The 25192-nt window shown below is 44.0% G+C and overlaps 1 protein-coding gene across 1 annotated transcript in view; it reads left to right on the top strand.

Annotated features, from left to right (window-relative positions):
- The first annotated feature begins 264 nt into the window (after positions 1-264).
- The window catches only part of LOC142471029 (uncharacterized), a 42642-nt gene continuing 17714 nt past the window's right edge, over positions 265-25192 (top strand). Inside the window, exons 1-7 of the mRNA XM_075577827.1 lie at positions 265-441; positions 2513-2634; positions 3400-3434; positions 5044-5204; positions 6232-6376; positions 10431-10497; positions 11954-12023. Of these exons, the coding sequence (XP_075433942.1) occupies positions 2517-2634; positions 3400-3434; positions 5044-5204; positions 6232-6376; positions 10431-10497; positions 11954-12023 (596 nt within the window). The 5' untranslated portion in view covers positions 265-441; positions 2513-2516. The remainder of the gene's footprint in view (positions 442-2512; positions 2635-3399; positions 3435-5043; positions 5205-6231; positions 6377-10430; positions 10498-11953; positions 12024-25192) is intronic.

Below are 25192 nucleotides of genomic sequence, written 5' to 3'. Positions count from 1 at the left end.
TGTGTGTGTGCAGGGAAGGCCCCGCCCCTGCTGCAAGCAGACCAGAGACACACACAGACACAGACACAGACACAGACACACACACACACGAGGGGCTGGGTGTGTGCAGGGAAGCACCCCCCCCCCCCCCCCCCCCCCGCTGCAGGCAGACCACACAGACACACACACACACACACAAACACACACAGAGGAGGGGCTGTGTGTGTGCAGGGAAGGCCCCCCCCCCCCCCCGCTGCAGGCAGACCACACAGACACACACACACAAATCCCTGGTCCAGAACTCTGATTTAGGGTGCAAATGTATTGCATTTAAATATTGATTTACACTTCATATTCGTATTTGTGCACCCTTTTTCTTGCAGCGCGGGCACTCACAACGGACGTTGTGGTGTCTGCCACAAGGCAGACTTTTTACAGACTACCAGTCCACACAGACCTCAGGTAAGTCCAGAAAATAATAAAAATAATAATAAAATAAAAAGTTGGTTTTCTTTTTTTATTAAACGGTTTAACATACATACGCAGACATGCACGGTCACAGACACTCGGTCACAGACACTCGGTCACAGACACTCGGTCACAGACACTCACATCGGTCACAGTCTCTCACTCTCTGTATCAGTCACTCTCTGTGTCAGTCACTCTCTGCGTCAGTCACTCTCTGTGTCAGTCACTCTCTGTCTCTCACTCTCTGTCTCAGTCACTCTCTGTCTCAGTCACTCTGTCTCAGTCACTCTCTGTCTCAGTCACTCTCTGTCTCTCACTCTCTGTGTCAGTCACTCTCTCACTCTCTCTCTGTGTCAGTCACTCTCTCTCTCTGTGTCAGTCACTCTCTCACTCTCTGTGTCAGTCACTTTCACTCTCTCACTATCTGTGTCAGTCACTCTCACTCTCACTCTGTGTCAGTCACTCTCACTCTCTCTGTCAGTCACTCTCACTCTCTGTGTCAGTCACTCTCCCACTCTGTGTCAGTCACTCTCTCACTCACTCTGTGTCAGTCACTCTCTCACTCTGTGTCAGTCACTCTCTCACGCTGTCAGTCACTCTCTCACTCTCTGTCAGTCACTCTCACTCTCTGTGTCAGTCACTCTCACTCTCTTACTCTGTGTCAGTCACTCTCACTCTCGCACTCTCTGTGTCAGTCACTCTCACTCTCTGTGTCAGTCACTCTCTCACTCTCTCACTCTGTGTCAGTCACTCTCACTCTGTGTCAGTCACTCTCTCACTCTGTGTCAGTCACTCTCTCACTCTGTGTCAGTCACTCTCTCACTCTGTGTCAGTCACTCTCTGTGTCAGTCACTCTCTCACTCTGTGTCAGTCTCTCTCTTTCTCTCTGTGTCAGTCACTCTCTCACTCTCTCACTCTGTCAGTCACTCTCTCACTCTCTGTGTCAGTCACTCTCTCACTCTCACTCTCTGTGTCAGTCACTCTCACTCTCTCACTCTGTGTCAGTCACTCTCTCACTCTCTCACTCTGTCAGTCACTCTCTGTGTCAGTCACTCTCTCACTCTGTGTCAGTCATAAACTTAAAATCAGAGACACAACATAAAACACAGGCAGAGCCCAGTGCTACATCCATTGGCTATCATTCATAAACTACAATGTTTGTACTTAAATGTATCATGTGACAACATGCGGTGACCTCACAGTACTCTGGAGTTCCGCCAGTGCCTGGTGACCGGGTGCTCATAAGATGCTGGTCAGTTGTATATCAGCTCTTTGAGAAGATGGATTACCGCAAGGCATTTCCCTGGAAGATGCCTTTTGTAGTCTTTTTTCTTATTTATTCTCTTTTTCTTAATGGATTGTTTTTCTGGTTTCCGTGAGTATCTGCTTATAATAATGCTTTAACCCTACAATAGTATGAATTTTAAATTCAAGTCTTACAGAGACATTAGGGGCCACTTTGGAAGCAGCCATCTTGCTTATCTAATGTACAATAAGAGACTCCTCTTCATGCTAAAATAACAATAGAGGGAGGAGACCGTTTATAATGTTAGTTTTCTTAGATAAACCATGGTCTGCACAGTGGGAAGAATTACTCGACCCACCGATGTCTCATCTTTGCCCCTTTTACCTCTACCGCCCTGTCATGTCTTGAACCTTTTTCACTAACCTCTTTATAGCTATTAAAAAAAAACATCACATTACATTATCTACATGTATGTTACTGACTCCAGAGGCACTTCCCCTCCCTGGCTGCACTTTAATGAACGCACTTTTATACCTGCTGTCTGCAAATCTCCCAATGTACCACTTAGATTGTAAGCTCTCCGGGGCAGGGCCTCCCTTAGCATCTGTTGTCATTTACTTGCTTCTCTTATCCCCACTATTTGTACTTTATTTTCCCTGTATATTGTAATTTTGTAAAGCGCTGCATACACTGTTGGTTGGCACTATATATAAAAAAAAAATCAAGTATTCATACCGTTAAAATATTAAGTTACATTTAAGGATCTCACAATAGAACTGAAATGAAACTAAATACCCATGTGATATTTTTCTCATTTAGATGTATGTGGCTGGCGAATCATTTCTCCATGGTTTTCCCTGCCACAGCAGCGGTGACTTTCCTCCTGAAGATAATATTGCTTCTGAATATGTGCTGTACAGCTTCCGGCACTGATTGGAAAGGTAAGTCATTTGATAACATGAAGCACAATTGATCTTGTTAGTTACCATTTTAATGTTCAAATATTCCAGAGAACCACACAAGATATATTAGTTATTTAAATAGCTAACACTTGAAAATGACCAATGGATGGTGCATAATCTCTGTTTAAATAGATGTGATGTATAATGTAGAAGATAATACCAGCATAAGATTCTGACTAGTTGGTGCAAGAACTTTTTCTCATTCAGTCGCAGTTTCTCAGTTTAGTGAATTGATGCATTTGCTTTTTCTTTCTAAGTCAGTTGTACATAAAAGTACACTCGGGACAAGTTTAATTTTTTTTTCTTCAGGGTTAAAACAGCTTTTCTATTTAAATTTCCAAACAAGAGCATATTTAGAAAATGGTAGCACGCTATCATCTACCTTAGGGCCCCTTCATTTGAATGGGCTACTTTTGACCATTTTATTTAAATTGGTCCTTAAGTGCTCAGCACCACAATGTACATTTCAAACAAGTAAATAAAACGTTTGAATGTCAAAAGAAAAGAATTGAACATTTCTTCTGTGGCTTCCCTTCTGTCTTTTGATAAACCACTTTTTTATCTCCCGTTTCTATCTATCTGTTGTTAACATTGATTTCTTCTCATGCAGTTTTTCTGAGCTCTGTCACACACTCCCTCTTAATAGTTACACAAGTTTTTGTTCTTAGTGTTAACTCTAAATCGGTGAAATCGCCGATATACTAATATCTAGGAAGAGTAACTCTGTTTCATTCAATATTACAGGATCACGCGGCAGAGACCCGGTATCCAGCAGGAAAGTATGATATTTTAATAGTCTTTGGTAGTGACATATTAGAAAATATCCAATGTAACATTATTCATAAACACTTTCCACTAGACATAAAATGATGAACAAAAATGTCTTATGTGCTTTGTACTAAATGCTCTGTAAATGTCTGCTTTCATGTATATTCTGATGTCTTGAATACATTACTCTTTTAAATTATATTGCAGAAATAAAATAATTACTTTTGATACTAATTGCTAACAAGCCACATACATTATGACTGTGCAGTCATTCAAAGAAGAAATGCCCCACACAATATGCATTACACGCCAGTGAATATTATAAAAAGAAAAGTGAGCAGCTACACAAAAGTTTTTTGTTTCATGCCACCAAATTCTTCTTATGTAATAAAGGTCTAACACAGTGTTTTTTAACTGGGGTTCCTGGGAACTCTTGGCACCGCTAAAGGGTTTCCTGCAATTTTCAGGTCATTTGAAAATTGTACCAAATACAGAAGCGTTTACAATAGATCCTTTTTTTTAACAAATCTATTGTATCTGCCATCACAGCCTCCATGGGTAATGAATTCCACATTGTAACTGCCCTTACTGTAAAGAACCCTTTCCTTTGTTGCTGGTGAAATCTCCTTTCCTCCAACCTTAAGGGATGGTCCTTAGTCCTTTGTACTGAAGGCTACAATATTACTGGGTTGTCGACAACACATTTCCGAGTAACATTTTAGTATTGTAGCAATTTACTCTTAGTTTTTACTATTCAGACCCCATTGGTGGCATTAATGGTAGCCATGAATACATATGGGTAAAACTTGAACACAAGTGAGCGAATATGGCAAATTCTGGGCATTCACACTTGAGCTGACATAAAATGAAGATATAAAACTTGACCAGAAATTACAATGGTATATTTTTAGCCAATACGGTCAGATAGAAATGGCAACAATTAGTGAATACACTGGTGGATTTTGTAAAACTAGGGGAATATTGTATTGTATTGTATGTCTTTATTTGTGCTTCAGACAAACTTAACATTTAGGAAGAGGAGTCCCTGCTCCGAGGAGCTTACAATCTAATTGATAGGTAGGAGGAATGTACAGAGACAGTAGGAGGGCATTTTGGTAAGTGCTTCTGCAGTGGGGCCAAGCTTTATGTATCGTGTCTAGTAATATCTACGGTGCTGCTCATTTGCTTCTTTAAGCAAGTGTGTCTTAAGGTGGGTCTTAAAGATGTATAGAGTAAGTGCTAGTCGGATATCAAGGGGAAGGGCATTACAGAGGTGTGGGGCAGTCAGTGAGAAAGGTTTAAGGCAGGAGAGGGCTTTAGATACAAAGGGGGTAGAGAGAAGACATCTTTGAGCAGAAAGCAAGAAGAATATTGGCAAATTGCAAGATTTGCGAAAATGTGAACGGATAAAACCAATAGTCCTCCAACATTTTGTGAATGAATGGGCATGTTCAGGAATCAAACTGTGGTAGGTTTGCACAACGGTTTGCAAATGATGTGTGCATGGGGAAAAGGCCATCTTGAATGTCTCACAAATGATAACAGTGCGGTTCAATCCCAGAGAAAACCTACTACTAAAAGTGGACGGATTGCAGCTAATGTGACCTTTTATTTCCTTAGAACTACGCAAAAGGAGAACTGGATTTGCGAGTAAAAGAAATCTGGAATTATTTCTTATTCGGAGCCAGCCTCACTGTCCACTCACTATTACTGCTCCTGTACTCTGGAATATATATTTTTTCAAATTACAAAGGGCCCTATGGACCAGAAATGTGCTGCACGTATCCTTTGTAGTAAATTGAAGTGTGTGTGTGCTGGGCTTTTAATTGGAAAATAATTAGAAGTGGTTTTACACCAACCCCATGGGACCCGTAGCCAGGTTATGTTTTAGAAAGAACCAACATACTCTGTTCAACATATGCAATTTAAAGTGCATCCTCGTGTGTGTTCATTCCCTGATTGTTCCTCACAACTTCTTTGGCCAGTGTTCACTGAGGAAACTGCTGCTCTGAATGCCATTTAATTAACACAGAGCAGGGATACAGACAGCCTCACTCAGAATTATTGCATGCTATTGCCATTCTTTTGAACTTTGTATGGTGATGTCTTGTCTCATCCAGAAAAGTTAGGCTTGCGGTGGGCATGTCAAATTCAATACAATAATAATAATAATATGTATTAATGTAGAATACGAATATTTCTTAGAATTGTATGTCTGTATAGCAGGCACTGTTAACAATACAAGCACGGATTGATGGAATAAGAAGGATAACGACACCAAAAACAAGTGGAGCACTTCAAGATAATATGGAGCAAGCTTCTTTAATAGGGCGAGGTAGTGGGTATTCAAATGAAATGGGTGTTCTTTGCATAAGAACAGCACATCAATAAATATTCCACATTCAGGGTTTCAATCGTTCTAATAATGCAATATATTAAAGTATAATGCATGCATCGGAACAATAGAAATAACACTTATTGTACTTTAACAAACTGAATAATGAAACTCTTACAGTCCCTTCTCCTGGTGGTTGTATATGACAAAAAAAGAGAAGAGCACCAGATATAGAGGCAGAGGTTAATCACGGAGAAAGAAGAACATATTTACTAACATACACCGAAGTCTGATGTGCAGGTTAAAAATGCACTGTAGCTGTCTTAAGTGAAGGGGTTAAATGTAAATAATGAAACTAGGGTATTATTGTCCTTTAAAAGCTGCATCCCAGTAGTTCCTAGTCTTCATCAGTCGATCATAAAAAAAATATATTTTAATCAACAATATATATTTTCCTTAATGATGACACTTAGAATTTGTGTTGTTTCTATCACACTAATTAGTATTCCCTCATCCACATGTTACCTTGCAGCTAAATACAGGATAATACTAATTGGTACGTTCCACCGTGGGGCAGTAGGGCCTCATGGTGTGGTTATTGAGAATCCCAAAGAGCGGGTAAGGCTTTTATATTTATTGGTTTTATTTTCCACAGCAAATAAACATAAGGCACACCATCCCTTTAAGGCAAACACAAAACATAAAAAATAACACCTACTCCACAGTAGGGAGGCCAACTACACAGTATAAAGCCAACTGCGAGTTTGCCGACTAAACCGGTTACCAACTTTAAAGAACAGATTCTTGTATGTAGAATTAAGAACAATTTCTTATCTGTTTAGTTGAGACTCCTGTCCTAAGAGCACATTCAGGCAATCTTTCAGGATCCAGCAGACAGGACAGCTCTGGTGTATGAGAAACCCCACCTGCTACCAGCAGTAGCCTCCTTATCAAGCTGGCTGACAGCCATGTTAGTGCAGCCCTAATTGCTCAAGTAGCTCTAACTGGGTTAACCTTCTGACTGCTGGTTTCAGGAGTCACAGGGTTATTTCCCAGGCATATTCACCAGCAAGTGACTTCACCCTATCACACACCCAAATCAGGTCTGTGATGATTGTATAGCTGCTGGGTTCTTGTGTTATTCGTGTAACATGCAATGTGGAAAGTGCTGCAAAAAGTGGAATAAAGCAAACAACTAATATACTATTGGTGTAATTATAACACCAGGATTTGGCCCAATTGCCATCTTATCTTTTACAGTGCTCACTGTAGTGTATGATATATAATCTACAGGGGTGCAGAGCCTCTGATTGAGCCACGGGTGCTGAAGCAGGGATAGCCTGAAAACCAGACCTGTTGGTGGGGCTTGAGGACTGGAGTTGAGCACCCACCCTGGTATTGATAAACAGTCACCAACATGAGTTTGTAAGCTCTACAAGACTAGGGCTCATTGTGTCTATGTGCCCTGTCAGTGCTAAATACAGTAGGAAAAATACAGCTCAACCCCCTTATAACGCTGTGCTTGGGGTCCAAAAAATCACATCGCGTTATAGGCGGATCGCATTAGAAATAATGTACAATTGTATGCAAGTTGTAATGTATTCATGAATACGAAAATTGGGAGGCACGCTTACATCGCGCTATAAGCGGCTCTGCGTTGTAACGGATCGCGCTATAACGGGGTTGAGCTGTATATTGTAATGAAAATTGCAGTAGGTCAATTTAAAAATAAAATACGCACCGTTCTAAAGTGGGCCATGGGGGTAACTTTTCTAAAGACCAATCTATAGGGGACAATAAGATATCTAGCTATCTGACATTGATGTCAAATATAAGCAAACATGATAAGCCACCAAAGGCCGTGATTATAGTGGCATCGTGCACTGGGATACAAATGTGTGGTCCTCAATGAGGCCGCTCATAGTAAGCGCGAGCGCTGCAGAGCGAATGCGCAGGCGATTTTTGAAAATACAAATACATTTTTTTTTTTTGCGCATCAGCCAATGAGGGCGAACCGGCCTGGGTGACGCATCTGCCATGCCTCCCCATTGCCTGCCGATCGCCTCAAGCCCCAGCGCATGAGCTACAGCCTCGCGTGACGTCACCCCGCACGCCGCCACTGTAACAGCGGCCTAATATATGACACCGGACAGATTCACAAAAACAAAATGTTCTTTTGCAACTAAAGCGGTCTTCTACGCTAAATTGTTTTTCCCCCCGGTTTTTACATTTCTTACGGCATGTGGGCCAATGAGGAGTAGCGACACATGATGTCACGACTTCCCATTGGCTCCCGTGCTGCGGGAAATCTAAGTCTCCAGAATGGCTGAAAAGATTGCGGATCAGATCCTGCTTCAAACCTTTAAGGAACCCTCCCACTCCCACTAGGTGGAACCACTGCTTAAAGGAGCAAAGGTTGCCAGTGTGATACTTCTGTCTAAGGAGAGCTAGCAGTCCACATGACATAGCCATGGTCCAGCGATATATATTAAAATCAAGCTTTAGCCTTAGCCGCCCAATAGCCTATACAGTAAAAACCCCCAATGGTCAAACGGCCTTAAGCAACCTGCATTATTTGAAGCCATACCACTTCTAACAGTAATCTAATAATATTGTTTAGATCGTTGTTAATCCCGGTGTATACAAACTGAGTTTAATGTACAGTACAGTGTCACGGGAGGGCAGGCCCAATACACATTTATATTTAAGGGATCAGTCACAAGGCAAAACAGGCAGTAAAATAAATTGCGGTTTATTCGGACAAGACCTCGGAAACACACAGAAATACAAGAAACAGAGAATATACACACTTACAGGGGTCTGGGGAAGAGATCTACCCTTTCCTAGTTGCAAGGCGCCTGTTCAGCAAAGGCTTACCTTGATAGGACCTTGGGCTCCTGGACCGAAATCCAGCCTGCTGGCTAGGCCTCCCCATGCTTCCAGGTGTGAATAGCTCTTTCACAGAAGCATCAGAAGTGAGAGGCCTGCCAGCAGATGCTTGTCTTCAGACCTCCAACAGGAAAAAGAGAGAGAGAGCTGCTTTTACAGCACGCTCTTATATAGGCTGAAATCCTATCTAAATCATTGAGGAGAGTAATAGCCATTTAAAGCAGGGATTGAAATTACGCATTCCCTGATAGGAGGGATAAATTCAAAACTTGCCAATAGAAACCTTGCTTATCAGTTCTGACATCCAGAGCCGTTTTCTTTTTCCCTGGCTCCGTGGTGTCTAGTAAAACAAAGACATCCCAATCTGAATATCCTGCTCACCAAATGGTTTCCCCCCTCTGCCATTCCTCTCCTCTTTGAACTATGGAATCTATGCAAACTAGTAAACATTAAAACACAATATAAAGCACACTTCCTTACAGAATATACTTTGGGGGAGCTTATACTTATAAGGGAAATAAAGTGAGGAAATTTGGGCTTTGAATCCCTATCTGAGCTGGGGCATGGAAATGCTGATCCACATGTAATTCACATGCTAATTCAGACTGCCTTTCGTCACCAACCTGGGTTTAAATCACAGGACAAACCAAATGCATTGCAGTTTTAAAACACAGAGAACCAATATTTAGACACAAGAGCTTGCATCCCCCCATCTGCACATATCATGTGGGGTTCTAAAACCTTCTCTTTAAGACACCAGCTAAGAATACCTTGCTGGCAGGCAAGACAGGTTAAAATATTCCCCCCCTTTCCCCTCATGTTCCAGACATCCCTGCCCTGCAGCTATTTCTTATAAGAGGCCACCCATACAAGGCAATCCACTTACAAGCTGACACAGGCAGTCGCAGGCCCACGAGGCAAAGGGAATACACAGATAACGCATTAACAAGCCCACTGGGTTTACACAGTTAACCCCACACACACAGTTCATAGTTTATAACCCTATGGGGGGCAGTATAAAAGGAGAACAAAAATTACAGGCAACACAGTAAGGTACAATATTAGACCCAAGAGCTGACACTCTCAGCCCATACCATATGGTTTCTGGGGCAGCCAGCCGGACTCCACCTTTATTAAAGAAGGCTGGCTACGCCTACCGCCACATACAGTCATTCAGCAACTCTTGTCATTTATTAGTAATATTTGTAGGTAGTTAGAGTCGTACCCAAGATAAGGTCGGAGAAGACAGATACAATTCCATTAAATCGATGATTGATACAGTGTGATATTATTCATGGGCCGTGCGATATAGGACAGGAATTTATTTGATAATGATTATATTTTATACTAAGCCTGATACACCAAGAAATGTTTGCATACAAAAGATGTATGTAGATATATCTTTATTTATATAGCGCCACCCGTGTACCCAGCACTACACAGCAGTAATACACATGACATAATAATATAACATAAAGGGAATAAGCGCAGGATCCTACCCAAAATTGAAATTTCATGCAGATGTAATTTGTATCGCATTGTTTAGATTGTACGCTTAATAACTCTACTTCACTTTTTGAAGCTGCTTTGTCTCAGTCTCCAACTCATTTATTTGGAATTGTGCTGTATTTTTCTATATTCAGTGTGTAGAGCGTATTCAACCGAAGTACATGAGGGATACACAGCATATACAGACACTGAGTTAGCAGCAGCAGAATAATACACATTGAAGTATACTGTACATTACAAATAAATATACTAATACATTGCGTTTTCCTTTTAGGTCGTGTCTGGGGTATCAAACGTACCAAGTGTAAACCTGTGTAAAGATGTGACTATTGAAATACCAGGTAAAAATCACAATATTATTTTTAATGCAACAAAGAAAGGATGAAACTGGAACAACTCTTGCCTCTTAGTGTATGAGAAGAATTTGAGAACATTTTGAAGATACAGTGGAGCAGGGGGCATCTGTGAGGACCTGATGTGAAAACTGATCCAGAATATTTGGTCTAATGACGAGACTAATGAAATAGCCCCAAATAGGAGAGGTCCAATTTAGGGCACAACTGGCTGTCATGACTGATAACACAATCTTTATTGGTCTAATTAAATAAGCCAAACTATTAAGATACTTAGTGGTGAGCTGTGAAGTAATTCATTAAAAGTATGGGGAGGAAGATGGGAAAGGAGTGTAACATACAAACAGCGTGGTGTGGGTGAAAGTTGGACTCACCTGCCAATCGGTTACTTCGTAGATACACCATGTGGCAACGTGTGGTAATGTGGAATTAGCTCACCAGGATCTTAATAGCTTGGGTTATAAAGACCAATAAAGATGACGTTTTATTAGTTATGACAGCCAGGCGTGTGTAACGCTGCTCCCTGCAGGACAGGATACGGACCCGCAGGGCAGAGGTAGGAAGTAGTACACCGAACTTGGACTGGCATCTTAGGCCTGGGATGCAGGGGAAGACAGGTTCGGTTCCGGGGAAGGTGCAGGTACAGGTAAGGGGAAGGCTCAGGACTCAGGTATCGAACAGATCCCTTATAGCATTCTCTCAAGTGGACCTCTCCTATTTGGGGATAGTCTCTGCATTAGCCTCCAAATATTCCTTATACATTTATTTTCACAATGTCACTTTACTATTTATACTACACCATGAATTAAATACTTTTTATATATTTTATTTTCCAATCAAGATGATTAGATAAAGTAAACTTTTGAGTGGATTCATTAAAGTACAGGAGCATTTTGCACATGCACTCAAATAAGTGTAAATAAGTATATTTGCATATCAGTTTACCATTGACATGGGTACAAAAAAAGCAATGGATATACAGTATTACCAAATCACTATTTTGAAGCAGTAACATTACGCCAGTGCATTTTCTTACCAACATAGAGTCGTGAAAACAAATTGCGTTTAATATTTAATAAAAAAAATAATTCTTGCACGAATTAAAGCCTCGAGAACTGAGCCAGAATCACATACAAAGAATCCATATTAGATCTCCATTTTTAATCTAAAAATGTACTTACAGGTACGGTATATCAAAAGTATTAAAAATGCAGTTGTCATAAAAATTGGAAAAGTATTAATCAAATTCAATTTGTGTTCCTTACTCAATTTCGGAGAAGCGGGAAAAGCCATTCTGAAAATTGTGTGCAGCTTAATCATTGATTGTAGCAAAGTTGTCTATATATCACTTCTGCTAGAAACTTACTTTGTGTTGAGCAACAGACAAGAAACAAATTGCACATTACTATGACACAATAATTATAAAGTGTTCTTCTTATTCCAGACATTAACGAGCCGAAACCAAACATCAAGATGGTCCAAGTTTGTCAAAATTCTGACAATATATTAGAACTGTAAACCTTTAACCTTATTTATTAAATATTTTAGGATAAGTAGATATGTTGTGTGTTTTGGTGTATTTTATTGTTATTGGCTACAGAATAGTCTATGAGATCATATTGTTTGAAATCCTAGAGATCTTGTAAAGCAGGGATCACAGGCTCTTTTTTCTAGTGGAGATCCCATTCTGGGCTCCTGTGGATGAACGGAAGAGGACTCCTCATCACTGACTCGGTGATCACGTAAATCGCACTGTGCCGGAGGGGCTGGGGCGCTCTGGTGCTGCCGCCCCTCCTGCTCTCAAACAGTTAATAAACCTGTCACTGTCCAAAAGAAGCGCTGTGAGTTTATTTCATTCGTAGGGAGGGGAGTGGGGCTCTAGGGCCTGCACTGATCCCATTACTGTTATGATTTGTTATCATCAATGGGTCTGGAAAGGATATGTAACACTGTCCAGCCACTTTGATGATGTAGATGACCAAATATTGCCATATTGCCCCCCCCCTCCTGATGTAGAGCCCCATATAAGGTCATATACATAATTCAGATGAAGGTAAAACAGCCCTGCTTACCTTCACTTGGGACACGGACCCAGACGGAGATGCAGAGACAACTGCAGACTGCGTCACAGCTCACCTGAAAGGTGAATATCATCGGCCTTCCTCTCCCTGCAGATGGCCCATTAAAGTGAAGGATTAAAGCTGTGGTGTCCCATTCAAAAGCGTGGAACCCCGAAGTGTTAATCCTTTAGGCCGGCAAGACTTGCTGTCCCTGTGGCCACAGGTTTCCCTGTTTTTTTCCTGCGGTCACAAGGACAGTGTGACGAGTGCTCACCACAAACAAGGCGGGACTGTGAGGCCGAGGTAGGGATGTTGATAGCCACCGACCAACAACCGAGCAGCCACGTGTACAGAGTGGAGGTGATATAGCCGGGTCAGGGTAGGAGAGGTCAGGTAGATCGAGGGTACTTGCCGGAGTCTGGGATTGGAGAGTGTAGAGTGTAGAGTCGTCGTATATCCATAGCCGTGGTCGAGGAGAGAGTGGAAGTTCAGAAGCGAGCCGAGATCAAGAAAGCCGAGAAGACAGGAGAAGTACGAGCTGAGGTCCCAACAGGAAGGCAAGACAAGGCAAGGCAAGAACCAACAAGTAACTTGAGGTAAGCACAAGACACATAAACCAATGTTTATGCTCAGCCAGTTTGAGAGAGGACTGGCTGGGCATATATAGGACAGCCAGCCAATGATGAGGGAGTAGAGACGTATGACTCCAAGAATTGGCAATAAGATTACTGCCTATCTCCAATAAAATAATTAAATAGCTTTGGCCTTTTTGTTACCCACCATCATATATGTAGGGCTGCATATATAAAGGTGCAAACATTTTCTTACCTCCCTCAACTCGCGGACAGTGCCCAACAGAGCAACAAAAATCCACTGGGATTAGTTTACCGCTGGGAATAAATTAAGTAAGTAACTAACAGAAGAATTTCAACCACTCCCGTAAAAAAGACTGCAATTGGACAGCAAAGGCATGAGAATAGCATTGGGCCGCCAGGGAGAGATTTGAGCAGTGCCAGCAGATGCTAGAATTTGACAACGAGCCCTAAAAGGAGAAGATGGCAGGTCTGGCGGATAAGCCTTTTTCCTTTTAGACATTGAGGGGATTGCAGACAGCACTAGAAGTCAAATTGCTGGCTATTTTCTTTTATATATATATATTGAAAGAAGCAGGTTACTAGTGAGAAATGTCATTGGGCCCTTAAGGGCATAGAGGAGAGACATTAGCCAGTTTCCTGGGAGAAGGGAAAGAAAATGCAAAAATGCTAAAAACATGAAGGGAAAAGCACAAAGCCAGTGGGAGATGCCTCAGGTAGACATGGGAAGGGATCACTATCAGACATCACAACTCAAAGCAATATGCAAAATTATAGTGGTGATATGCCCGAGTAAGGGTAATAGTTACATAGTTACATAGCAGATGAAGTTGAAAAAAAGACATACGTCCATCAAGTTCAATCTATGCTAAATTTAGACAACAGATACGTTATCCTATATTGTACTTGCAATATACAGTTGTGTGGAAAAGAAAGTACACACTCTTTGAATTCTATAGTTTTACATATCGGGACATAATAATAATCATCTGTTCCTTAGCAGGTCTTAAAATGAGGTAAATACAACCTCAGATGAACAACAACACATGACATATTACACTGTGTCATGATTTATTTAACAAAAGCCATGTGTGAAAAACTAAGAATACCTTATGATTCAATAGCTTGTAGAACCACCTTCAGCAGCAATAATTTGAAGTAAACGTTTTCTGTATAACTTTATCAGTCTCTCACATCATTGTGGAGGAATTTTGGCCCACTCTTCTTTACAACTTTGCTTCAGTTCATTGAGGTTTGCGGGGCATTTGTTTATGCACAGCTCTCTTAAGGTCCAGCCACAGCATTTCAATCGGGTTGAGGTCTGGACTTTGACTGGGCCATTGCAACACCTTGGTTCTTTTCTTTTTCAACCATTCTGTTGTAGATTTGCTGGTGTGCTTGGGATCATTGTCCTGTTGCATGACCCAATTTCGGCCAAGCTTTAGCTGTCGGACAGATGGCCTCACATTTGACTCTAGAATACTTTGGTATACAGAGGAGTTCATGGTCGACTCAATGACTGCAAGGTTCCCAGGTCCTGTAGCTGCAAAACAAGCCCAAATTATCACCCCTCCACCACCGTGCTTGACAGTTGGTATGGGGTGTTTGTGCTGTGCATTATGGCCAAACATCTCCACTTTGGTCTCGTCTGTCCAAAGGACATTGTTCCAGAAGTCTTGTGGTTTGTTCAGATGCAACTTTGCAAACTTAAGCCGTGCTGCCATGTTCTTTTTAGAGAGAAGAGGCTTTCTCCTGGCAACCCTTCCAAACAAACCATATTTGTAATTGTACTGTCATGAACTTTAACATTTAACATGCTAACTGAGGCCTGTAGAGTCTGAGATGTAACTCTTGGTTTTTTTGCAATTTCTCTGAGCATTGCACGGTCTGACCTTGGGGTGAATTTGCTGGGACGTCCACTCCTGGGAAGATTGGCAACTGTCTTGAATGTTGTCCACTTTTGAATAATCTTTCTCACTGTAGAATGATGGACTTTAAATTTTTGGAAATGGCCTTATAACCCTTCCCAGATTGATGGGCAGCAACAATTGCTTCTCTAAGATCATTGCTGATGTCTTTCCTCCTTGGCATTTTGTTTACACACACCTGAATGATCCAGACCAGCAAACTGCTAAAACTTCGGCTTTTATAGGGGTGGTCACACTTGCTGATGATCAATTAATCAAGGGCATTTGATTAGCAGCACCTGTCTGCTACTTAGCATCTTAATTCCTATGGGAGCAGTAAGGGTGTACTTAGTTTTTCACACACAGCTTCTCCATTTTGGCTTTATTTTTGTTAAATAAATTATGACAGTGTAATATGTCATGTGTTCTTCAGCTGAGGTTGTATGTACCTAATTTTAAGACCTACTAAGGAACAAAGAGGGTGTACTTTCTTTTTCACACAACTGTATTTATCAAGAAGGCAAACAAAAACCCCAGTGAAATATCATCAAATTATATTTCAGAAGGGGAAAAATAAATTCCTTCCTGACTCTAAAAATGAAATTACTCCCTGGATCAAAATCCTTCCCATATTTACTTATTTGTTATATCCCTGTATACCTTTCCTTTCTAAATAGATGTCCAACGTTTTTATGAACATATCTATTGTTCTGGCCCTTTAGCGCCTTGTAACTAAGGAGTAGGGTCAGGCAGGTTAACACACTCCCTTTAGATGCAGACAATGTCCTTTCTTTGTGTTCTTTTATTGCAAAGAAACAATAACAACAGATGAGGGAAACTGTGGGTGAGTGGCATATGTGGGGGAGAGGTAAATAAAAAATGCCTTGTATGGGAGAGGCAGTAAGAGGTGTGTACTCACAGACTGCTGGATCCACACAGGATATAGTTGGGACTAACTATACAACCATGGTTTCTGGGAGAAACTAACAGGGGTCTGTGCTGTAGCTACTAGGCAACATACAAACCAGGGAGGGAACAGTGACATGAATCATTTAACAGGGAGAAAAACCATCTAATTTCAGGGCAAGTGTGCTGGCATCAGGAGAGCAGAGAAAAAACATAATCCTGTTCCAGGACACTCCCCGTCTGGTATCGGTAGATACCACTATACCTAATATAAATGTGGAACATAATAAATATAACAGTGTACATTAAAGTCCATGTCCACATAACGGACGGTACCGGCCGGTACCATTGGGCTCCAAAGTTCTTTGGTGTCCCAGGTGTCAAGATAGATGCACCAGTTCCGGATAACTGGGTGCCCCCACACAACAAAGAAAGCCTGTTTGCTTAACCCCATACAATGATAACTATATAATGATGTTGTAAGGCGGTGCAGGAGGGATTAGAATGCTTTACTGTATGTACAACAACTATATGTGACTCCCAAAAGGGATCACACAAAAGAGTCCCTCTCAGATTGCACTCGTGCCTTATAATGGGGTGTGTTAGGCAAAAATAGCTCACAGTATCATACTCAAACAAATATCAAGACTATAAGAGCTATGGATGGTTCCGGGAGACCCCACTAAATATATATATATATATAAAAAAATAATAGTAACATTTTATTAACACATGTATAATTGACAACGTGAATAATCTATGTACAATGTAAATAAAATCCCCTCAGTGAAGATGGACCAAATACAGTGATATCAGTGGTATAATGAAATTAAAGGTAACCCTACAAAGTCACATGGTGCGAGGGTACTCGTTTGGAAGGGACTCCTCAGAAAGGTGGGGGCAGAGTGCAGGAAGTGTTCAGGCGCTCAGAGGCTCCGCGGCGGCCCGAGCGCGCAGGGCGCCGCCATTTTGTAGTTTGCGCATGCGCAATGGATGAGACTAGCACTACGGTCAGTAGTAAGTCGCGCCTGTGCAGGAGATATTGCGCGAAGTGGCAGCCAATGGGAACAGGCTCTGGAGTTGGAACTACAGGTCCCATGAGCCTCGGGGGCGGTCACCTGTTGCTCATCGGCCAATAGGGCTCTAGGATTTCCCTGGAGGAGAGGATATTGTCATAACACCCAGATGAGGTGAGCCAGTGTGTGCCAGGCAGGGATAGGGGATAGAGGGTCCGTGCAGGGAGGCAAGTAGCCTCGGCACTAGGCCAGCATACACCCTAGACCCCAGATAGGCCCTAAGTCATTGAATAGTTTGTGGTTGCTGCAGGGACAAGCCCTAGAATAGGGATCGGATCCCCTTAGCACTGCAGGATAGTTAGGGACACAGCTGACGCTGCAATCCCAGAAGAGAGGTCTGGGACCAGACCTCACCAACAAGAGAGAGAGAGAGACATTACCCGGGTGGGATCACTCCTGACAGACGTCGCGGAGGAGCGGGGATCGGCGGATCCTTTTTGAAGCCTCTGCGGACCGGGTGCTGGAGCGCCCGGCAGGTACAGTCTGTAAAGTGCACCAACAAACCGGTATAACGCAGGTGCTGATCACGCCTATAAGGGTGGCTTCTTTGGGGACACTGTTGGGCTAAGTGGCCAAGGGACTACGCATCACTGTGGACACGGTGTGGGATACACGGTGCTGAGAATAAAGGTTTGGGAAAAGGCCCTGCGAGTTGTGGGGTAGTTGTGGATCTAAGCACTATAGTATAAGGGTGAAAGTCATATCCTATATCTCCATACAGTAAAGGGTTATCCATTTTTATATCTGTGTGTGTTCAATTAATTGGGGGCTTCTTCCGCTCTGCTGGGATCCCTCACAGGTGGAGGCGCTGCACCATAGTAAGAATACAGCCCAGGCTCTCCGTGGCAGAGGCTCAGACTTCTGGAGGCAACAGGTATAAGGGCAGCACTGGTAGCTTCCTGTGTTCTGGGGTGAAACAGGGTTACATAAGGCCTTGGATATAGTGAGCGTGCGTGTGCGATGGAGAGCGCATGGCGTTGTGCGCACCTGTCTGCCGAGCTATCTGTGGCCTGAGATCCACAGCGACGGGGAGGCATGGTAGAGGTGTGACCGTGACAACAAGAGGCTGGTTCGCCTGGTTCATTGGCTGAACCACTCACGTGACCCGGCCGTCACGCGGCAAAAACAAATTCACTTGCCTACTAAAAAATCTGCCGCGCCGTTGCACTGCCTCGCGTGCGCGCTCGCGCGAACTATGGCCGGCCCCATAGATCCCCTGCATTATGTCAGAGCCGTGCGCGTCGTCGCCCGATCCTCAACCGTACGACCTGTTTCCCAGTCCCAATATGTGCACTTTGTCTGTGCTGCCCGGGAAACAGGCCGTAGGGTTTATTATACAGCCAGTGTATAGCACAGCGTTCTCCCTGGGCTCTGTATACCCAAACCCTGCACACTTTCTCTCCCACCCACAGCACTGACATGCTACAACTGTCTTAATTGCTGCAGGGTGTATGTGCTAATGTTCAGATCTGCTGTATTGTTACATGTGAGGGACACAGTTATTGTTATGCACACACCTTACATATCTGCCTCCACCCAGCGCAGGGGGATTTTAATGAATTAATTAATTATGAAGTACTTTAGTGTTTCGTCTGGTTTTAAATTGCTAATATATTAAACATTTGATTATTTTTTGATTGTGCTCATGTGTGACCATACAGCGGTCTGCCCTATTTGTAGGGTTAGGCTATTTAAGCTTTTATATTGGCCATACTACAGTACTACCATTAGTGTGACCTACTTTGAGTGCAATTTTCAGGGGCCCTGGTGACCTTCTGTGATCACCGTTCTGTTTCTGTGCATCAGACATGATACTGGATTTCCGAACCGCAAGTAATAATATAGATTTATCACAAGAGCTAAAAAATACTTATTACTGCAAAATAGTGAATTAGCCCCCTAATCCACTAAGGTTTACAACACCGCAAGTTATAAGCACCAGAAATGTTTGTCCCTGTATACATATATACAAATGCTGACAAAGTTTGATGTTACAGGGCAAAGATACCTTTATGTACACGTCTATACTAAGAAATGTATGAATACAAATTTCTTTGGATTTGTTTAAGGATCTATTGAAAATTGAGACTTTGAAAAACATATTTGCACTATTTGCTTGTGTTTATCTTTTTATGTATATACAGTACCTGCACTCCCCAAAACCTGGACATCTAGGTTCCGGTGAGTCAGGACGATAAGTTCCCGGCTGTTGAGCCCTTTAACATTATGGGACATGATCTTAAGGGAATCCATTGTGGAGTTGGCTGTGTATAGATTGTTTATCTTTTGTTAACAAACCGTAACTTGATGAGTATGAACCTGAGAAGTGCATGTGACGGGAGGTGAAACACACGAGGGAAGGGGACAACAGTAAATGAACAAAAATAAAATTTTTAAAGGAAAAACGTTTGAGGCCACTAAGTGGCTCCAATGGTTAGGACTCGTGTCTGACCAGGTTAACGACTTGAGTCAAACACTAACTCGGGTTAAACACCAGTGAAATAACACCGGTGGCCGCCGTTCCGCAGCCCCAAGAACCCACATTTACAAAATAGGCAACATACCCTTATCTGAAAAAAACATACTTTGCCCTCCACTCTCCGATATAGCGAACCTAAATTTAACTGGTTGAGCCGTTAATTTTTGAAAGCATTGTAAACATGCATAAAAACATTCAAATCTTTACCTCGGCGACTCTGGCGTGTAGCATTGCAATAGTATGATCGTGTTCTCGGCTCCTAGGAGCTCGAGATATATGACGTGGATCTGGATCATACATAGGGGTACCTATTGCCCACTGTCCAAAATGCCAGCAGTCCCATTACAGAGTCACTTATCTCAAAGGTTAACTTGCAGAGGAGAACTTTGTCCGGCTCCTCGATCAACCTTCAGGTTTCCTGTCGCCGTCTCCGGAGGATATCGTGATCTTACTCTGAGCGCCCACTTTAACCCATCTTGATTGGTCTCTTTTTGGGGTCGACCCCTCTTCTTGCGCTTCTGCTGGTCCCGCCCGCAGACCCAATCTCGTCAGAAAGCTGGAGGCCTCGCTTGGATCCTTGATTGAGACTTGGGTGCCATCTTTGAGGACTATGAGGCGGAAGGGGAAGCCCCAGCGATATCTGATGCTAGCGTTGCACAGGATTTTGTGATCTTCTTTAGGTTTCTGCATTTTTGAAGCGTGATTGCAGCCAGATCTGGGAACAGCTGTAGTTTTATGGAGTCAAATTCAATAAACTCCCGATTCCTGGCCACCGTCATGATTGATTCTTTTGTTCTGTAATAATGAAACATATAGAACACCCACAAGCTCATATTGAACACCCAAAATAACCACAACACATATATAAGCGTATAAGTGTCACAGAGGAGTGCTACTGAGCATGGCAATATACATTTAAAACCAGAGACGAACATGAAACACAGACAGAGCTCAATGCACATCCAGCAAAACTTTATACATGGTACAGTGCCTAAATATACATGTATTGATATTTATTAAATAAAATGGTCTTTTAGTTTAACATTTTGGCCAAATTGTTGTAAGCCCCTGAGCCACTGCACGGCAGACCACACCTCAAGGGTCCCTAACACTAATATAAATTCTTAATAACCTGGTCATTGCCAGGAAGAATGATTTATAGTAAATCTGTCAAAATTAGTTGCAAAAGTTCTAAGTCTGATTGAAGCTTTTATTAACCTGTGCATTACCAGGAAAAGCACTCTGTATTAGATTTGTCACAATCACCCCTGTGTGGAAGATGCTATGGAGTGAGCTTTTATTTAATAGATATCAATACATGTATCAATACATGTATATTTAGGCACTGTACCGTGTATAAGCTCAGATCAGGCATAGCATGGTAAACAACCTGCACTGAGTCACTGACACACTGACCCTGCACAGATACTGACCCTGCACTGAGACACTGAAGCACTGACACCAGCTCTGAGGAGCAGCTGCAGGGGGGGGGGGGGGGTTGTCCTACCTTTCACTTTTGAGCTTGGTTGGGAGGGGAAGTCATCTTGGTTGGGGGAGAAGCCACCTTCCGGTTCTCACTGCTGAGGCTCCGCTGTCACTAACCCCGCCCCCACCCTCTGCAGCAGCAGTCAGACCGGCCTCTGCTCTCCTCCCTGCCACACTGACCCTGCATTGAGGCACAGACACTGAGACACTGACCCTGTACTGAGACACCCACCCTGCACTGAGACACTGACACACTGACCCTGTACTGACACACTGACCCTGTACTGAGACACTGACACACTGACCCTGTACTGAGACACTGACAAACTGACCCTGCACTGAGACACTGCCACACTGACCCTGCACTGAGACACTGCCACACTGACCGTGTACTGACACACTGACCCTGCATTGAGACACTGACACACTGACCCTGCAATGAGACACTGACACACTGACCCTGCACTGAGACACTGACACTGACCCTGCACTGAGACAATGACACACTGACCCTGCACTGAGACACTGACACACTGACCCTGCACTGCGACACTGACCCTGCACTGAGACACTGACACTGTACTGAGATACTGAGACACTGACACTAGCTCTGAGGAGCAGCTGCAGGGGGGGAGTGTCCTACCTTTCACTGTGGAACTTGGTTGGGAGGGGAAGCCATCTTGGTTGGGGGGGGGGGGGAAAGCCATCTCACTTCCGGTCCTCACTGCTGAGGCTCCGCTGTCACTAACCCCACCCCCACCCTCTGCAGCAGCAGTCAGACCGGCCTCTGCTCTCCTCCCTGCCACACTGACCCTGCAATGAGACACGGACACTGAGACACAGGCCCTGCACTGAGACACTGACCCTGCACTGAGACACTGACCCTGCACTGAGACACTGACCCTGTACTGAGACACTGACACACTGACCCTGCACTGAGACACTGACCCTGCACTGAGACACTGACCCTGCACTGAGACACTGACCCTGTACTGAGACAATGACCCTGTACTGAGACACTGACACACTGACCCTGTTCTGAAAAACTGACCCTGCACTGAGACACTGCCACACTGACCCTGCACTGAGACACTGCCACACTGACCCTGTACTGACACACTGACCCTGCATTGAGACACTGACAAACTGACCCTGCAATGAGACACTGACCCTGCAATGAGACACTGACACACTGACCCTGCAATGAGACACTGACACACTGACCCTGCACTGAGACACTGACACTGAACTGAGACACTGACCCTGCACTGAGACATTGACACACTGACCCTGCACCGAGACACTGACACACTGACCCTGCACTGAGACACTGACCCTGCACTGAGACACAGCTACACTGACCCTGCACGGAGACACTGACACACTGACCCTGCACTGAGACACTGACCCTGCACTGAGACACTGACACTGTACTGAGATACTGAGACACTGACACTAGCTCTGAGCAGCAGCTGCAGGGGGGGGGGGGGGGGTGTCCTACCTTTCACTGTGGACCTTGGTTGGGAGGGGAAGCCATCTTGGTTGAGGGAGAAGCCACCTTCCGGTTCTCACTGCTGGGGCTCCGCTGTCACTAACCCCGCCCCCACCCTCTGCAGCAGCAGTCAGACTGGCCTCTGCTCTCCTCACTGCCACACTGACCCTGCAATGAGACACGGACACTGAGACACAGACCCTGTACTGAGACACTGACCCTGCACTGAGACACTGACCCTGCACTGAGACACTGACCCTGTACTGAGACACTGACCCTGCACTGAGACACTGACCCTGCACTGAGACACTAACCCTGTATTGAGACACTGATAAAAACACATTCCCAGCAAGCTCAAACTCCCACACCCACCACATGATGAATATATATTTATGTCAACCAGAGAGCTACTGAGCGTGGCAATGGTATACAACAAGAGACAGGGGGTGCCCAATGCTACATCCAATTAATGATTTTCACCCATCACATCAAATTAACAAAACATATATGATGAAAAGTATAAAGTAAAATACTTCAATAATAATAATAATAAAATTAAATACTTGGTTATTTAGTTAACCCTTTGGCCAAAGGCGTCATAAGCCTGCATACCAACGTCAAGGTATAACCAAAATAATGCAGGTCCTACACTACATTGTGAACCCTTCCTTTTGCCTCTGTAAGAGGGGAAGAACCATTATAGGTCTTGTTCCTGCAGCAAGTGAAATGACCTCCCAAGTTAAAAAGGTGAAGGAGGAGAAGTGAGCTCTGGGGGGAGGTGCCACAGCCTCCAATTGACTGCTACCAGTCAGACATGGAGACACGGATCCTGCACTGAGACACTGACACACTGAGACACTGACCCTGTACTGAGACACTGACCCTGTACTGAGACACTGACCCTGTACTGAGACACTGACCCTGTACTGAGACACTGACCCTGTACTGAGACACTGATCCTGTACTGAGACACTGACACACTGACGCTGCACTGAGACACTGACACACTGACCCTGCACTGAGACACTGACACACTGACCCTGCACTGAGACACTGACACACTGACCCTGCACTGAGACACTGACCCTGCATTGAGACACTGACACACTGACCCCGTTCTGACACACTGACCCTGCACTGAGACACTGACACACTGACCCTGCACTGAGACACTGACCCTGCACTGAGACACTGACACACTGACCCTGCACTGAGACACTGACACACTGACCCTGCACTGAGACACTGAACCTGCACTGACACACTGACCCTGCACTGAGACACTGACCCAGCACTGACACACTGGCCCTGTACTGAGACACTGACACACTGACCCTGCACTGAGACAATGACACACTGACCCTGCACTGAGACACTGACCCTGCACTGAGACACAGCTACACTGACCCTGCACGGAGACACTGAGACACTGACCCTACACTGAGACACTGACCCTGCACGGAGACACTGACACACTGACCCTGTCCTGAGACACCGAGACACTGACACCAGCTCTGGGGAGCAGCTGGAGGGGGGGGGGTGTCCTACCTTTCACTGTGGAGCTTGGTTGGGGGGGAAGCCACCTCACTTCCGGTTCTCACTGCTGAGGCTCCGCTGTCACTAACCCCGCCCCCACCCTCTGCAGCAGCAGTCAGACCGGCCTCTGCTCTCCTCCCTGCATTCTTGCTCTCTGCTGCCCCGACCTTCTCTGGTCAAAACCGGGACAGCCACAAAGAACCGGGACATTTTAAAGTAAATCAGGCAGCCGGGACAGCCCCTAAAAAACCGGGACAGACCTTAAAAAACGGGACTGTCCCGGCTAAACTGGGACATCTGGTCACCCTAAGTGTAAGAGAAAGGGTGAGGGGTAAGTGAGAGAGGGGGAAATTGAAAGGGCAGGTGATTTTTAAAAGGGGAGTTCGCAAGACCGCTGACACGGGGTTGGTGTGGGGGGGGGGGAGGGGGGAGTCCCATTCCTAACCATAGTCCTGGGCCCTGGGAAGTCTGTCTGTGGTCCTGGCTAACTGTAATTCAAGCCATTAGCAGTTTGATCGGGTGCGATATCTTGTATCGGAGCTTGATGAAACTGATCTTTTGAGGTTACATTTAAAAATGAGCAGGCTGACTGTATTAATGATTTATTCTTGTAATAATTGTATTAGAAAACACTGACAAGTGGAAGGCTGTATTTGTCACATGGGGAGTAGGAATTCCTGCCTAGGCTTTCATTCTGCTGTCCTGAAACTAATCAATCACAGACGATCTCTGCTATATCAGGCACTTCCCAGCCTCTTTGGCAAGAGTTGGAAAAAATCAGAATCCACCACGCACCCCTCCTCCTGCGTATTTTATACTCTCTCCTCCTTAGTACAGTATGCACCTTCATGCAGTAAGCGCTGCCCCTACGTATACTATGAGGGGACATTTCTAATTCAATAAACTGCTAACAAGAACTTCCTTTTCTCTTCTATATACACAAACACACAACCATTTAAACTAGGGGTGGGGAACCTTTTTTCTGCCAAGGGCCATTTTGATATTTATAAAATCATATCAACTTAAAAATTAGCCTGCTATATTTGGTCAAACATTTAATGAACTCACCACTAATGTGATGGCTGGAACTGCTTCTCTTTGGGTGACTGACTGACTCTTGGGTGGTGGGTGACTATGACTGACTGCGGG

This window comes from Ascaphus truei, chromosome 20, assembly GCF_040206685.1.
Source record: "Ascaphus truei isolate aAscTru1 chromosome 20, aAscTru1.hap1, whole genome shotgun sequence".
Classification (NCBI taxonomy): domain Eukaryota; kingdom Metazoa; phylum Chordata; class Amphibia; order Anura; family Ascaphidae; genus Ascaphus; species Ascaphus truei.
This window is presented reverse-complemented; position numbering and strand designations above follow the sequence as displayed.